The following is a 17,895-nucleotide window of genomic DNA, read 5'->3' as shown; positions in this document are numbered from 1 at the left end:
TTTGTTTATTTTGTTTTGTTTTTGGTTGGTTGGTTTGCTTTGGAACTCCAGCCTGTGGAGGGCCCATGTTGGAGCTGGGGAAAAGTGATGAGGAAGGAACAGCAGAGAGGTGCTGGTATGGACTGACCGCAACTCCCCATGCCACTTGGTGGGGATGGAAGAGCCAGAAATGAAGGACTGAAGTTGAGCCTGTTGAAGTTTTTGGCTTTGTTTTGCACTATCCTGCTTTTTTTTTTTTTTTTTTTTTTTTTTTTAATGGGCAAGAAATTAATGTTCCCCAATCCTGTTTTATCAAAATCTCCATCCTTGGACACGGCTACCCTGAGCAATCAAATCTAATTTAACCCTATTTTGAGCAGGGTGTTGGACTGCAATTACCTCTGGAGGTTCTCTCCAAACTAAATCAGTTCCCCAAGCGTGACGTGCCACAATCATGTTGTAGGGCTGGTAGGTTCAGCCTGAAAGGAAAGACTGAATTGAGGGTAACATCTCACTAATATTAGAGACAAGGCTTATTTAACAGCTGCATTTTTGTTGTATTAAACAAGAGGACAATTCTAGGAGAAGAAACACGTTAGGAAGTAGCATTAGCACGGGAGTGATAGCTTGCATGTAACTATGCTTCTTTAAGTGAGTTAGGAGTTGGACTCAGTGATCCTTGTGTCTCCCTTCCAACTCAGAATATTCAATGATTCTATGACTTTAAAATTCGATGACTCCCAGATTTAAACACTCCTTTCTCAAATTTTATTACCGAGCAGCTCCTGAGTTTTTCAAGCAATTACTGAGATGCCTGCAGCGGCGTTACCCTGCGAGCTCTCCCAGCACCAAGCACTGCTCCCGGGGGAGGAGTTCTCCCTGCTTCCGATGACACCGGGTCTCTGCAGCAACACGGCCCTGCTGCTGCTCCATGGCACCAAGGAGCTGCCATGCCGGCGGGCTCGGATGCTTTGTCGGGCTTGAATGATTTGTCGGATGAAGTAAAGGATACGCCCCCTGAGCGCGCTTTGGGCTAAAAAATGGACAACTCCTTTGTGGAAGAAGTGGCTGCATCACTGGTGAGGGAATTTCTCAGTAGAAAGGTAACTTTCTCTCGATTTTCTCATTAGGAAAAATGGGAATGACACACGACAAATGTTAAAGATTAAGGAATAATGGGAGGGGGGGATTCTTCCAGCCCTAAAGCAGCCAGACTTGAACCGCAACAAGCTGCTAGGGTGAGTGTCTGCACTACATCTCCCACAATGCCTTCTATTCCTGATCATGGAAGGCAGCTTCCTGCTCGTTTGAGAAAACCTGATTCATACCCACAGGCGCCTGCAAAGGAAAACAAGTCAAGACATGCTGATTCCAGCTTTTGTTTTCCCCCTTAATTGCTTATCTATTGTCCTCGCTTTGTCCTCTTTCTACCCTTCTTCTTTTTACAAGAGATGCACACAGCTTCCCAGATGAATACTAAAACAAAACAAAACAAGAGGTACTGGTGCTAAGGAAAATGGTCACATGTGTCTTTTCGTGGTGTGGTGTTCTGTATTAGCTTGGCAGACAGCAGATTTATCTGGCAGGAAAGGGAGAAGGGGAAGAAAGCGGTCTTTTTTTTTTTTTTTTTTTTTTTTTTTTTTAATAAAAAAGGCACCACCACCAAAACTTTGTAATAGAAATCATTGGGGTGTCGGTAGAGTGGGACTGAGCAGAGGAAAAGACACCTTCACATTTCCAGGTAAAATTACCTGCTTGCATTTATGCTCAATCCAAAGGAAACACTGCAGAAACACCCCCCCCTTCCCCCCCCCATCCCCTACCCTCCCGTGTCAGAAATGAGTTGATTGTACCAGAACCTAAGCAACCACTGTGTGGTGAAGAGGTGAAGTGCTGCTAGAGAAACTTTGCTTTCCTTCATCTGTTTTGCATCCAGCCTACTAAGGCACATTCTCAATGTTAGTGAACAAAGGTGAAACGTTTGCAAACAGAATTTCCAGTGCAGAATTCATTACCTGCCGTTTACTTCTAGAAGTATGAGAGAACGGTACCTTACAGTATCTGACTGGGAAGATTTTTCAAATGAAACACTGTCACACTTCTGACATACTTTTAAAAGTAAAATTGAAGAAAAGCATAAAAGGAAAGGGAATGCCCTGCTGGTAAAACAGACCATACCATATCCATTAATACTTTATGCTTTAGTTGCAGCAGCTGTTTCATATTACACACTGTGCTGTCAAACTTTTCTGTTTCTGCACAAGTGTTCCTTCCTTCCCCTTTCCCAAATCTTCCTCAGAACCAGCTGTGAGAACCATCCTATTTGCCACCACTTGTTCACAGCACACTAACACTAATCTGCAGAAAAAAAGCAGAAAATTCCTTCTTGTAATAATAATCATTCGCTGGGGCTTTCTTTCTCAAAAATTGTCTGATGTTGTACTACTAAAGTTAGCTCAGAAGCTCACTCCAGTATTGCATGATAAATCCTTTCCCACCATAAAGTGTGATTCCTATACATTTTGTCTCTGTATGATACCCATGATCATACCCATGTATGCTGACTATAAATTCAAATCAGCTGAGGAAGTCTGAAGTGTGGTGAACAAGTGGAATATGCTTGGAGTTGTTGATTTTTAATTTTAGTTTTAAAAAAACTCATCCAAGGGATTTAGTGGTTTTTTTTTTTTTTTTTTTTTTTAATATATATAGAATAAAAGCTCTAAGTGGATTAATCTGTAACAATTTAAATTAGTATGATCTCCATATGATCCTATAAACCACCACCATGTACTGAGCCACCTGAAGACCCCAAACCAGTTGATGCCACGAGGATCAGACTGATTTCCAACACAGACACTGATCAGAATAATGTGATCAGGATAAAGGCCCTGAATTTTTTTCTGAACCTGCCAAAACACAGACTACATTTGATGTTCAGACTTGGTAATTACATAGGTCAGAATCCCATTTACAAGAAGCTGTATCACACCTTGATAGAAAAAGCCAACCTGGTATTCCTGGAATTATTTGAACCAGAAGCCCAGGAAGGCAGAGGCCTTCACACAGACCACTCAGATCTTCGGAGAAGCTGTTACGTAGCTGAAGTCAGATGCATGGGGGTCTTTTTTTTTTTTTTCTATTTTTTTTTCTTTTTTTTTTTTCCTTTTTTTCTTCCCACGTTTGGTTATTTCCACCTCACTGACAGCAGTATCATCTTAAGTATTTTTTACGTCAGCTGTAGTAATGCTAAATTGTCTCATTAAAGTACAGGTTGTAGCACTTGGGATGTTATTAATTTCTACCATTTTAATGTACCCAGAAATTTCATATTGCATGCAACAAAGTGAGTAATGAAAGCTTTGGCTGGTTGTACTGTCTCAGGTACTCTAGTATCTCCTGCTTGGACTTTTCAGGGATTGAAGAAAACTATCAGTACCATGGACCGAGAGCTTCCACGCTCTGCACTTAGCATCAATAACAGGAATGAACTTCGAAACGTCCTACATTTGCACTCCTTGTACAAACAGAACAAGGTAAGGAAAGAGACGGTGCTCCCCAGAATCTGGTCTCAGGCCTATGGAACTAGGTCAGATAAATCAAGACTGCAGCATTATGTCCACACCGCAGAGAACTCAAGCCTGTGCCTGCTACTGCATTGCTGTGGACACACTTATAATTCTCTGCAGTAATGGAGAGCACAACAATTAGTTGAGACTGCATTAAAGCTCGTAGGACTAAGCCGAGAACCAGGCAGTTAATGAATCCTTGTTACAAATCCTCCAATAAACTAGGAGCAGTTATTCACTTCAACACCTTTTCCATTATTATGGCTATTCAATTTTGGAACTCTCTCTTTATGCCCATTTCTGTTTACATCTTTATGTAAGATCTGACAGACAGAATTATACTCTTCGCATTTACTGTTCTTTGAAATGTAATATAGACCACAATGTTTGATGTCAGGGACATCAGTAGGTAATTCCCAATTAGTCCCTAGACCCAATTCTGCTCATTGTTAGCTCAAAGCATCATGATGCTTTTTGAATAGTGTAAATGGTGGGACTACTAGGTCACTTAAAAAAAATAAATCTCTCTAGTAACTGTACTACTATACTATACTATACTACCTAGTAACTGTACTACTATAGCAGACATTAGATTTTTTAAGCCATAGACTTAGACTTTTTTTTTTTTTAATGAGAAGGCAATATATATATATCATCCATCTCTCATGATTGCTAAAACAAACACACACAAACAAAAAACACACACACACACACACACAAACAAAAAAAAAGAAAAAAAATAAAAAAATCAAACAGTTAAATAAGAGTTTGTGTGTCAGGTATTATTTGCAGTTCATTCTAGATTCTTCAGAAGTTGCCCAGGCAACACCTGGGGGTCCTGGTGGACGACAGGTTGGCCATGAGCCAGCAGTGTGCCTTGGTGGCCAAGAAGGCCAACGGGATCCTGGCGTGCATTAAAAGGAGCGTGGCCAGCAGGTCAAGGGAGGTGATCCTCCCCCTCTACTTTGCCCTGGTCAGGCCTCACCTGGAGTACTGTGACCAGGTCTGGGCTCCCCGGTACAAAAAAGACAGGGATCTCCTGGAAACAGTCCAGTGGAGGGCCACAAAGATGATATGAGGCCTGGAGCGTCTACCCTGTGAGGAACGGCTGAGACCTGGGTCCGTTCAGCCTGGAGAAAAGACTGAGACAGGACCTTATCAATGCTTATAAACACCTGAAGTGTGGGAGACAGAGGGATTTGGCCAACCTCTTTTCAGTGGTTTGTGGGGACAGGACAAGGGGCAGTGGCCACAAAATGGAGCAGAGGCAGCTCTGCACCAATACGTGAAAGAACTTCTTCATGGTGACGGTGGTGGAGCACTGGATGCCCAGGGATGTCGTAGAGTCTCTGGAGATATTCAAGGCCCGTCTGGACGCCTACCTGGGCAACCTGCTCTAGGGAACCTGCTTTGGCAGGGGGGGTGGACCCAATGATCTCTTGTGGTCCCTTCCAACCCCTACAATTCTGTGATTAGAAGTGTACTCTGGTATAGCTACCATACTTCTCAATATTTATCTGAGGACAGGTTGCTACTTGTGTGATGCATTTAACACATCAAAATCTTGGGAGGTCTTGATACTCCTTGCAGCTTCTCCCTTTATGTATTGTTTGTAGAGCCACAGCTGACTCTAGAAAATAGTTCACATGTTCAGCTACTCTACAAAACACCATCCCGTCTTAGGTTGCAGCAAGGTTAATAAGACTTTCAATAATCGCCACAAACTTTGTTTTTCTTCTTGAATAGGCAAAGGAGAACCCACTTAAAACACTTCTTGAAATTATTACTAAGTACTTCCTTGAGCACCGTGGGACCTCCAAAATCACTGGTTCAAGTTCTACTCTGCCAGCTCCTCAAAGTAAGAGCTCAACATCTCATCCACCTGACTTCTCAGATGAAGATCATGCATTTGGGAGTGCCAGTACGCCTGATGAGAGCAGAACTCAAACCTCCAGGTACAGTCCTGATTTCTCTTTGCCCTATTTTTTTTTTTAAGTGAAATCATGTTAAGTGGTTTGTCATTTATACCTTCAGCTACAGCACCTTGTATTAGTTAACTTAATAACATAAAACGTGAAATTCCAAATTATTAACATCTCTCAAGTAAGCCGCCCTCTTTTATACTCCCTAGAGACTACAAAGACTTGATAATCTCAACTATATCTTTCAGCCAATGAAGCACATACAAATTTAAGCTTTTATGCGTGGTAAACTGGAAAGTATTCAAACTGAATTATATAGTCTGATACGTAACTAACCACCTGCACTCAGACTATGAATATACCTTTGCTTTAGACAGTCAAAAGCAAGGCCTACATTTTTACATTCAGTACTGTTGCATACAGTATAGGCTTAGTCATTTGTATCATTGAAAGTATTTGAAAATAGCACATAGTGAAGTCTTTCAATTTTTGTTAGTGTCTCAAAATGGGAGGACCAACCGCAATTGTGCTTTCACAGAAAGCTTTTAAAACAGGCACAAAGTAATTGACCTTCTCTACCCCAATTCCTAGGGTATTAATACATTTTATTACTCATCCTGAATACAGCACACTCAAGCTAGCTGCACTTGTGCTGTTAGCACTTCCAAAACCCCAGCAAGTCCACACTCGCTGGGGAAGAAAACCAAGATGTTGAGAGTGGACATCACCACTCACGAATTGATACTTGCTGAGAATGCAGTGCAGGGAGGAAAAATAAACAAATATATATAACTTTTTTCAGATGGAGGGGTTTGTGTCACATGCAGAGCAGTCCTCACTCCCGTGTGACACTACCCCATCTCAGTTGCCTCAGACCTGCACCTTCTCCCCACTCTACGAGACACCCTAATCTCTTTGTAAGCCTCTTGAGTGTCTTAAGATCCTTTTATTACAGCAAAAAGCTTTTCCTAATGAGGAAACACCCTGAGACCGAGGCACAGCGACGCGCTCAACCCAGCGCTCCCGCCCCCCGACCTCCACAAAATGGCGCCGCCCTCCCCTGCTCGTTACTTATAGCCCTGTCAGCGCATGCGCATTGGCAGCGGAGCGCTTCCCCCGCCCGCCGCGCAACGGCACCGCGATAGAGATCCAGAGCGGCCGTGGTTGCTAAGGAAGTGGGGCGTTAAGGGGCCGCTCTGCCTTGCGCTGGAGGGCACTCTATGGTTGTAGTCCTCCACTGGGGGTTGAAGTTGTGAGCAGGGGGGTCTTGAGTTCACCTAAACACCCACATTTACACGTGTCCCCCCCACAGCAAGCATACTGTACATACATACACATGTGAAGGGGCCACGCTTGCAGACGAGTGGGGGTGAGGGGTGAGGGGCAGCACAGGCCTGTGAGGAAGGACCCCCCCGTCGCACCACGGGCTCTGATCCCAATGAGGGAATAGCCTCAAGTTGCACCAGGGGAGGTTCAGGTTGGAAATAAGGAGACATTTCTGCTCAGAAAGAGCAGTCAGGCGTTGGGACGGGTTGCCCAGGGAGGTGGTGGCGTCACTGTCCCTGGGGGTGTTCAAGGAGAGGTTGGATGTGGTGCTTGGGGACATGGCTTAGTGGTGACGTGGGTGGTAGGGGGTTGGTCAGACCAGATGTGCTTGGAGGTCTCTTCCAAACCTAATGATTCTATAAATCTATGGAGAAAAGTTTTCGCTTTTGCTACCTAAGCCAGATTGGTAAAGGGAAGCAAAAGCAACAGATAAACGGAAAACTGAAAAGTGAAAAGGAGAAGCGTCCAACTTCAGGGAGGTTTAGATTGGATGTTAGGAGAAATTCTTCACACAGATGGTGGTCGAGCACTGGGATGTGCTGCCCAGGGAAGTGGTGGAGTTCTCATCCCTGGAGGTTTTTAAGAAACATGTGGATGTGGCACTTAGGGACATGGTTTAGTGATGGGACTTGATAGGTCAGGTTGATGATTGAACTTGCTGATCTCAAAGGTCTTTTCCAGCCTAGATGATTCTATGAACTTTTTGTGTGTACAAGCCTGGAAACCCAGGTGTACACTGAAAGCTGCCAGCATGTAAGGGTGCAGAATCCTGTACTTGCTTGCATGTTTCTGTCTAATCCTGTTTGTGTTTTGCACCTATTTTTATGCATTCTTAAGCACCAAAGCAAATTTACAGCTTAATGCCTTCCTAGGGTGTGTGAGGCCTAAAGTGATTGTGGGAGCAATGAAAGAGGAGCAATGAGGGTCCGTCTGGGTGTTAGGAAGAGGTTCTTCACCAAGTGGTTGGTCAGGCACTGGGACAGGCTCCCCAGGGCAGTGATCATGGCACCGAGCCTGCCAGAGTTCAAGAAGTGTTTGGGCAATGCTCTCAGACATTATTGTCTGTTTTTAGGGTAGTCCCATGTGGAGCCAGGAGTCGGACTCAATGATCTTTGTGGGTCCCTTTCAACTCAGGATATTCTATCATGCTGCAGTAAAAATGGACCAAGTGGGTTTGAAATCGTCTTTTTGCAATAGGATTGGGGAATGGGGGTTTTAGGGTCTGTTGATATATAACAGTATCTCTGCTATTTGTATCTGTATTTTCTTTTCAAGGCAGATGAGGATTGGACCCTTGGACACAGGTAGATACCCCAGTTATATCTCGAATCAGGTATAGTCCCAGCCATGCAGCCAGGCTGTGTTTCTGGCCATGGAAAGAAGCTGCAAAGCTGTTGTAAGGACTGTCATAGGCAGCTTGCCAGGCTGGATAAGCCATGTCCTTTTTCTGCCTATAAATTGTATCAGCGAGAGAAACACCAGGGCAGAAGTGTGGTTGTGTGATCCTCATAGCCATTTCTGTCACCTCTGGCTATGGAGAAATGAGACATTATCAGGTCAAACAGCCAGTGCCTGAAATTAGGTTTAATTGTAACTACCTGGATAATTTTTAATAATGGAAGCAGAAGTGGAGAGTGTAATTAGATTCTGTTCACCAGTTCCTTATATAAGAATCCTGCTCCCATCTCTTTTCTTTTACCTGACCTCAGAATTATGTTTTTTTTTGTTTGTTTGTTTTTGTTTTTGTTTTTTTTTTTTTTACTATGTCTCTAGGTGTTAAAGTGACCTCTGAGCTAGCTGTGCCCTTTGGCAATGAGAAGTTATGTGGTCCTAGGTCGGGATTAACAGTTCTCAGATTTCATAATGCTCCCAGAGATTGATCATGCACCCTTCTGTTTACATATGAAGCATGTCTTTGCAGAGAGACATTTTACTGAAAACAAAGAAACAAACAAACCCACAGTGATTAAATAAAATGAATGCTTATGTGATACAAGATGCTTCAGCTCATGTAATTACTTTACTATGAAATGGGATGGAGAAAAACATCTTAGATCTAAAAACAAAAGTGGAAAAGTTATCATAGAAGAAGGCTAGTATCTTTGGGTTATCTCAAATATAAATTTATCAAATCATAGAGAAGAGGTCTCAGTGAAGTGGGAACAGATAAATAAAAGAACTTTCATTTAACAATGATCTTGTATCATAGAATCATAGAATCACGGGATGCTTTGGTTTGGAAGGAACCTTAAGAATCTAATGTTTTGCAACCAGTGAAAAAGATACTGATGAAGAAAATTGAACCTTTCATGATTTCTTGCAGGATGTGTAGGAAGGCAGAAATTATGATTATTATTATTTTTTTTTTATCAGTAAGAACATGGTTTGTTGAAAAGTATTTTTGAAAAAGAAATGCATATAGTGCAATACAAACAGAGAGATCTAAATGAATCTCAGCTGCATTTCAGAGAGGCTTGTTTATAGTATTAAATATGTGCATGAAAACCAATGCAAACAGTGAACTACACCTTGAGTTGCCTTCTGGTGAGGACTAGGTTGATGAATATGGAAAAGGTCAAATGACAGCGATGTAGCAACACATTATCATATTACTTTTGAACAAAAATAAATGTTCTGTGTTTGAACAAAGTGTGAAGGAGGTCAGTTGAGTCGGTCTGAGTTATATGATAACAGAGGATGTTAGCAAAAATGTTAACAGATTTTCAAACTGCCATTCAACAGATGGAGAAGGAAGGGGAACTGCTTATGGTAGAATCACAGAATCATTAAGGTTGGAAAAGACCTTCAAGATCATCTGGTCCAACCATCCCCCTACTACCAATGTCACCACTAAACCATGTCCATAAGCACCACGTCCAACCTGTCTTTGGACACCCCAAGGGACAGTGACTCCACCACCTCCCTGGGCAACCTGTCCCAATGCCTGACTGCTCTTTCTGAGCAGAAATGTCTCCTCATTTCCAAAGTGAACCTCCCCTGGTGTAATGGCCTTGAGGCCATTCCCTCTAGTCCTATCACTAGGACCTATCTCATTTGAAATATATGGCTTGCTTTATTTATTTATTTAGACTTGCTTTATTTATTTATTTATTTATTTATTTTAATATGGTACATATCAAAATAAGTAAAAATAAGATTAAAATAAAGTCTTAAACATATTGTGACACGGAGTAATAATATTGAAATAATCTGCTGAAGACCTACATAAAGATGTTTAAGTGAAAAGTGATTGTATTTGAGTACCACTGCATGCAACTTAACTTGACAGCAGTGATTTAATTTGCCAAGGTGCTGTTTTCATTGATTTCATTTGGTATCACTTGGCTGTTTGAATTTTTGTTTCTGTTTCTTTCTTGTAGATACCATGTTGAGAATCCACTAGATAAAATCCTTTCATCCAGAAAACACCAGCACAAAAGTGAAAAATGCCATACGGAGACAATATGCAATAGCCAGTTAACCTCTGATGGGGATAAGAAGTTAAAAGATAGTCAAGAAGATTTAAAAGCAACAATGATTTCTGAAGAGCTTCAAGCAACAGTGAAGGACAAGCACAGGCCCAGGTCTGGTCTCATTGTCAGAGGAATGATGGCTGGACCAGTAGCAAGTTCACCAGAGGTGATTTCCTATGCTTATAAAGTATCGGGCATGACCAGAGATTTTATATGTAACCTTCTGCAATGAAATAATTTGCAAATAATATTCAAGTAACTTCTGCATGCTAATATGAAATCCGTGCTCTGAAAAGATGTGGCAGGTTAGGGAAGTGGTTGTGGTTAATTCAGAAAGTCAGACTGTTTCAGGAACAACCACTGCACACAGATCTGTGATCTTTGGTTGCAGCATTTCTTTATAAATGTTTTCCACTTTTGGTATCTCATCTCTCTTGACAGCTGGGATTTTCAGCCTCAGGAAATTGCTTCTTTACTTTATATCTTAAAGTTTTCTTAGCTATGGGTGTCTGATCTCCACAGGTTTTTCTGAAACCCCACATTTAATCAGTAGCAGTATGGAATTAAAATACAACTTTCATTAAAGTTGTGTTTCTAAATTGGTCCAAATAGGCCATATTCTGTCAATAATTGCTTTTAAAACACAATTCTAAAGTAAAATTAAGCTTATAAAAATTGAAGGATTTTAAACATTTAATTTTGCTAATACTGAAGTAAATATGGAAGTTAAATAAATTACTTGTTTTTTTTTTTTCTAAAGCGTTTTGATTCAGAAAAAAAGACTAGATATCTTTAACAGGAAAATGGCATGTAAATCTGGGTTCTCTGAGTACAACCCCCAAACTAAGCTTTTATAAGCTACTTAACTGATGTTCTTGGGTAAAAGAAAACAGTTCTTAAAGTATATAGCATCTTTGATACTGTTCAAATTGTAAGTAAAAGTGTATGTCTTTTTCTGTTTATTATACAAAAGAAAATACCTAATTTACTCTTTGGCCGGTTAGTGATAGAGCTTTCCTTTGCTTTCCATGTTTGTGTAAAGATACTTAAATTCAAATCTATAGTTTTAATGGAACTTATTTCTAGGATCTGCAGAAAAGGAGGCTTTCAAAACGCTCCACTAGCATAAGCAGCGCAGCACAGCTCAAAGGTGAAAAAGAGGAAGGAAATGACCTGAGTGTCCCAAGCATTGATTCTCAGGAAAGTAAAGAAACTTCAACACAAGTAAATACAGAGTTTTCACCAAGGACTTTGTCAAGCTCACACACGATTTCAGCTTCTGAAAAACTAAGAAACATCCCCAAAGATACAGATGACTTTTTTGCCAAACTGTTCTCTGAAAGAGGGAGGACGAAGACAGAAGAAAGAAAATTGGTTCCAAACTTTTGTACAGAAAGCAATGAAAAAAGCCTTAAAGTGAGTGCCTCTCACAGACATTCAGGGACTGGAAAAGAGAAGAAAGAAAGGTCCCTCAAGAAAAGTGAGAATTGGTTATCAGGCCTCAGGTAAGAATATTTGTAAGAATATTGTACTATAAAGTCAAGGAAATATGATGAAGGACTAAAAAAGACTGAGATATGCATTCTGGTTTCACTGATGCGAAGCAGAGGTGAAAGTGCTGAAAGGCAGAGAAGTTTTAAGATTTAAATTACTACTTTTGAAATCCCAAACCATTTAGGACTCCTTTCTTGGTCAGTGGAGAGACCCCATAGGTGCTGGTTTCTTTTAGCTGCCTATAAAGGGAGCTGAGCGTTTCTAGTTCAGACTCAGACCACTAAACCTCAGACATACAAGCAGTACAAGTGACTCCCACCTGCAGATGTCACCTACATCTTAGGAAACAGTGTTGATTACCATTCTCAGCACTGTAGTGGTACATCCAGAAAAGCCTCAGAAGATAAAATGAAGGAACACCAGCCAAGGGCATAGGCATATCCATGTGGCTCAGTGCAGTTCTGTGTCGAGCTATCCAAGCTATGCCCAAACAAGCTGGTTTAGCTACCAGCACAGTGGTGTGCCACAACGAGACACAGTGGTGAGTTTTTGAAGCAGGATATCCCGTATCATTGGAGCGTTTAGACTGCGCCCAATTAGCATCCCCATGCACCATGATGCTGCATCCACACTGCTCCTGTGTCTCAAAGTATTTTATTCAAAGTTCACTCAGATTATTTATTTATTTATTTATTTATTTATTTATTTTGGACTGCATTGCTTCACATTGTTATAAAAGGTTTAGAGAGACTCCTTCTGTGAGCTCCAAATACATAGTTTGGGCTTTTTTCTGTCTCCAGACAGCAACATCACAAAGCTGGCTTCACAGTGGGGCTGTGAGTTGGTGTGCGTTTTGAAAAGCTTCAGGCTTAGTCATCCACCAGAGCTGAACCAATTCTGAACTGCTGAAGATGCACTGAGTTTGTGCAGTGCAGGCCAATGCTGCCATGACTGTGCCTATAGAAAAACATCATAGTAAAAACAATTGCCTCATACCTAGTGCTTTTCATCTTCAGCTCTCAAACTTTAAGCAAGGCATTAGTATCTCTCTGCCCGTACTACAGATACACAGATACTACACTATAGCAGGTATAGAGAAACTTGTATGCAGCAGCTCACACAGAAAGTCAGTAAAATCATACACAGGGCTCAGGCACCCTGTGAGTTGGTCTTGTACTGCACTCTGAGTGCTAGAGGTGAAAATGTGTTATATTCAGTAGAAATGTGTGGTTTATACCACCTTCTGCTTCATAAACTAAGGCACATAATGCCAACATCATATGATGTGGGCCATGAAGTAGTACATCTGTCTTACTAAATGTAACTTGATCCACGTTGATGGCTAGTTTGGTGGTTTGTTTTTTTTAAGTGCTAAAAAACCCCTCATTGATATGGTAAAATTCAACCACAGATTATTATTTTTTTTTTTCCTGTTTAATTTCTTTTTAATCTTGAGAAACAGAGTGACAAGGCCCTGTTGAGATCTTGAGGAAATGATGATATAGTGGGCCTGTCCACATTTGTGTTAGGGGTTGTGAGAGTTAACAAACTGCATGTCTGCTGAAGGTACAAATGGGCCAGAGTGGCACTTGCTTCCTGTCTGGGACCAAAAAGCAACTGAAAACAGCAACCAACATTATGTAGTTATTTACCTGTGTTAGCATACCTTTTTTGAAAAAGACTAGTGAATGATGGGCCAAAGTATTACAATCTGAAGTCTTAAAATTCACAAGAGGTCAGTTCTCCTTTATGTACAGTATTGGCACCCTGAGATGTGTCAAATAAAAGCTGAAGCTAGACAATAAAAGTGTGACTGCTGCTGAACTGGAAGCGGTGCCTGCAGATTCCTGGAAGTGCACAAAGCCAGCTCATAAGCGACTCAGAAATCAGAAACACTGGGGTCTGACTCCATATGGCTTTTGTTCCATATAGTTTGACTGAGCATATAAGGTAGTGCTAACCCACCACTTGATCCTTTCCAGTTTCAAAATGCTTTAGGATTAACAGAGGTAGAGAATACAGCTTCAGTGGGTTTTGACAGCTCCCAAACAAAGCTGATAAGAGTAGGTGTACTCCTGGTATTTGTTAAGCAATTAATATACTGCTGGTTATTTATGAGCATTTTTTACATGTTGGACTGGATAAAATTCTTTGGGAAGACTCTCTGACCAAGAAATCACTTGTACTGACTTCACTCATCTGTAGCTGGACGTGCTGACATTTCCCAGTCTTGTGCAGTGCTTGTGGAGTCAGCAGAAAAAGAGAAGCTGGTCTAAAAGGGGACATCCCCAGGGCACCATTCTGTGCGCTGTACTGCACTACTGTGCTCCACTGCTGTAGTCAGTAGTTTGCAGTAGCTGGATTCCTTTAGGGGACTGACTTGGTCTCAGTAGGAACGGAAGAGGGAGCTATTTCCATTTAATATGTTTTCAAAGCAAAACTGGGACATTTCTGCCAGATATCTTGAGCTAAGGCCAGTAAAGCATTTGAATTCATGCTGAGCTCTGAGCTCCTGAAAACTCTCAGTGAAATCAGCAGGACTGCTGATGTTCCCGAAGTTAAGTGGAAGTAACAGAGAGTGGAAGTGAGACTCCAAATAAGCATCAACTATTACAATGTAAGGACTGGCACTTGCAAGGCTTTTATCCTTTTGGTGAAATCCTGCAGTGTTTGAGAGCTTTTCAGGATTTGTTCAGAGTGCTTCAGCATTATGAGGCATCAAAAATTACAATGTAAGAACAGATATTTATCTGGATCCTTCCGTTCACTGTTGATGCCTCCAGACTTATACTGATATAAGTGCTAATCTGTTTAGATAAGTAGCTGAAAATCTATTTAGGATTAAACCCAGCTAGTTCATTTCCAGGCATCTGAAATTCTGTTTTTTGTTTCCCATAGCAAAGTAAAGACCTACAAATATTATTTTTCCTTCCATTTTGATGTACCTCTTCATTCTCTTTTGTTAAATGCAAAATGTGCTATTGTTGCACACAGGCTGCAGGCATCCATTGTCTGCATATGAGACAAAAACACCAAAGCAAAAATGCTGCCATGCTTCAAAAGACAAGCTGAATATTATTGAATAAATGCTTACAAACTGAGTGGGCAGAAATACCTAGCTATAAAAATACCCTGGAGAAATACAGATCCCACAGTATTTTGACTCACACATTTTAATGAAAGAAATGATGGACATAGCATCGTGCTTGTTATTCCATCAGCTATCTAACTCTTAGCTACTGCATGAAATGTGGCGTGAGGTGGGCAACTGTGCTGAGAGGCCAGATTTGTGACTTTGTATTTCAGTCTTGCAGTATCAACATGAAAGTAGCCCTCTGAGCACCCTAGTTCACATGTTTGTCCTAAATAGGATTTGGACATTCTTTCTTTGTTCTAATAGATAAAATTTTGCTATCTTGTCAGTGAGGAGGCACTAAACACTACCAACATATCTTCCAGAGATATGAAAAAATAAAAGAAAGAAATTGCTTGCCTTGCTATTGATGCAACTCTTTGTTTCTTTTTAGAAAAAAAAAAAAAAAAGGAATAAAGTTAGTGAAGTCAATTGGGGACTAAAGATACAGATACAGTCTGTTTGTGTTTTGAACTGCTACTGCTGAATGCATTTGCTTTCAGATTCAGGTAACTGTAATGACCATTTAAAAGTTCAGTGTTTAACTGCAGATGTTACCCAATTATTTATAACTGTGGTAAAATACTGACTGCTTGTAGGAAAGTACTCTTTACTTTTTCAGCTATAGTCTGGATTTAATGTTGATCACTTTGTGGGAACATTGTTGTTATATAGCAAGTGCACCACACTCCTTTAATTACAGAAAGACAGATGTGAAGAACAATTTGTTCACTTTCATCTTCATTTATCTACATTGTACATCACAGTATAATGTCTGAATTCCACTACATAAAAGGGGGAATAATGATTGCAACTCATTAAAAGCAAAGGGTTTATTTTCTTCCTTGTTTTACAGGGGAACAGAAGCTTTTGTGCTGTTGGGTCAATAATAGTTCTCTGTGACATTACTGTATTCTGTTTCATGTTAGTAGGAGTTATTCCGTAAAGACAGTCTGTTTTACTGTTATAATACTTAGCAATACTTAAAAATACCTAACAATGCTTAACATACTTAATAATATGCTGTACATATTATTAGTTTGCATACCAACTCAGGTGTAATTGTTGTAAATGCCTTTATTTTAGAATTCCTTATTTTTAATTAACCCAGAAAAGAGCAGTATGTAGGTGGCAGCAAATCTTCATGTGTCCTCGCCTATAAACAAACAGCAGCTAATTCAATTTCTCGATTCATCCAGCCTTGTTTTTTGTACTGTGTATGTTGTGGTGGTGATGATGGTAACTGTGCTGGTCCCTGGAAGCTGTAAGCACTGGAGGTTATCATGAGGACAGTATTTCAATATGAGTTTTAAACTTATTTTCCTCAAGAGTCGGATGTCTGACTTTTCATATTCCAAGGCTTTAGCTTTTAATAGCTTAGATATAGTGCTTCAGTGGCCACAGTACATTTTTTCTTTTCTGCCTAAACTGCAGAAATATATGAATTAAATAAGGAGAAGTAAAGTTTTGCTTTAATGGAGAAGTAATTAACAGTGAATAAGTTTGTGGTACTTTCCCATGTGACTTGATCATGCAAGGGTAGACTTTGAGTTTTCCTCTTTTATAAACTATTATCATGTGTACAGCACTCCTATTATTTGACTGAAGAACCTTCCATTTTAAGGACATTAAAAATATTTCTCCGATATTTGTATATTGACATCAAGCTAAATTCTGACATGCATACAGAATTATATCGATGATTCCTCTATGGCCCTTCTTAACAAATTAAACTTAACAAATTTTATCTCTGTTTCAGTTCAGAGGAGAATTTGAAACCCCATCTACCCTTTCAGGTCATTTTGAAGCTGTTTATCCTAATTCTCAAATCAGTATTTCTCATTACATTCCAGGTCATTGAGTAGTTGTTCCTCTCAGAATTGTTAATTGTGTGCAAGGCACAACTAAAATTTGGATGACTGACCTCTTTTTTATTTTTGATTCTGAGGTTTTCACAGGAATAAAAAAAAAATATTTTGGAAAAATACACAGTGTAAGCAAAAAATCCAAGCTTCCATCTAAAAAATTGCCATACCTGTAGGTACGATTCTTCAAGTTCCACAGGAATCTGGGACAGATGATGTTGAAGGAACATATTCAGATCAAAGGCAGCAACCTGTTAAAGACCTCCCCTAGTTTTTTTTAACCAGGGCAGAACCTTGAATGGCAGTGACAAAAGACTCTGCCACCTGTAATGTTTTCTTCTTAATGCTGAATCCCCTAAGGGAAGGAAATATTGACCCTTAAACTGAGTGCACAGAATAAAGAATTAGCGTACGCGGTGGAATGGAAATTGAGATCTTTGGGAAGTGTGAAAAAAGAACAGCTGTTGAGTTTGATGCCTGACCTTGGGTTGAAATCACTCTACTGCTTTTATAGAAAAAGACAAAAAAAAAAAAAAAAGCTTAATGAATAATGAGTTGTTTGGGAAGGTTGAATGGTGTTAGAAGAAAGGAAGTAAAAGCACTTCACGGCAGTTGGGAAACAATTCTTTTGTCTCAGCCACAACTACTGTTGTTCATGCAGCCTCTGAAGTTGAAGCACTCTCCTAATTTTCCATTCCCCTTAATTCTACAAATGTAAGGCTTGGTGGTGATGTGGTAACCCTCCCACTTAGCTGAACAGTTTCTAAATGAGTAGATCTGAGCTGTCCAGCTGTGTTCTTAATGGATGCTACTGGCACCACCACCTGTTAGATGGGCAGATACTATCCGTAGACCTCAGTTTCAATTCTAGTAGTTAAAAAGAACTGCACATGGAGATGTTTGAACTTCTCATTGTCATGTATAAAGCAAATCACCCTCCCTTCCACAGGACTGAGAAAAATAGCATAGAAACTAGACTCACAGTAATGAAAGAAGAAAAAAAATATATGGTAAAACTGGAATCAAAGACCGAAGGGAACAAAATGAATTAGCAATCAGGACCTGAAGTTAAGGACATGTTGTTAATTTCATAGAAGCAGAAATGGAATGGCTATCAGAAAGGCAAAAATAAAT

General features: G+C 40.3%; 1 protein-coding gene across 3 annotated transcripts in view; it reads left to right on the top strand.

Annotated features, from left to right (window-relative positions):
* Positions 1-790: 790 nt before the first annotated feature.
* Positions 791-17,895, top strand: part of MINDY4 (MINDY lysine 48 deubiquitinase 4) — an 83,779-nt gene continuing 66,674 nt past the window's right edge. The window contains exons 1-5 of one of the 3 annotated variants that reach the window (XM_068673315.1): positions 791-1,082; positions 3,396-3,515; positions 5,295-5,503; positions 10,177-10,435; positions 11,356-11,774. In XM_068673315.1, coding sequence (XP_068529416.1) covers positions 1,020-1,082; positions 3,396-3,515; positions 5,295-5,503; positions 10,177-10,435; positions 11,356-11,774 — 1,070 coding nt within the window. In that variant the 5' untranslated portion in view covers positions 791-1,019. The remainder of the gene's footprint in view (positions 1,083-3,395; positions 3,516-5,294; positions 5,504-10,176; positions 10,436-11,355; positions 11,775-17,895) is intronic. The other 2 variants (XR_011093633.1, XM_068673314.1) reach the window with 2 other exon arrangements.

Source organism: Anas acuta, chromosome 2 (genome assembly GCF_963932015.1).
Source record: "Anas acuta chromosome 2, bAnaAcu1.1, whole genome shotgun sequence".
Classification (NCBI taxonomy): Eukaryota; Metazoa; Chordata; class Aves; order Anseriformes; family Anatidae; genus Anas; species Anas acuta.
The sequence above is the reverse complement of the archived record's forward strand: the minus strand, read 5'-3'. Positions and strand labels throughout refer to the sequence as shown.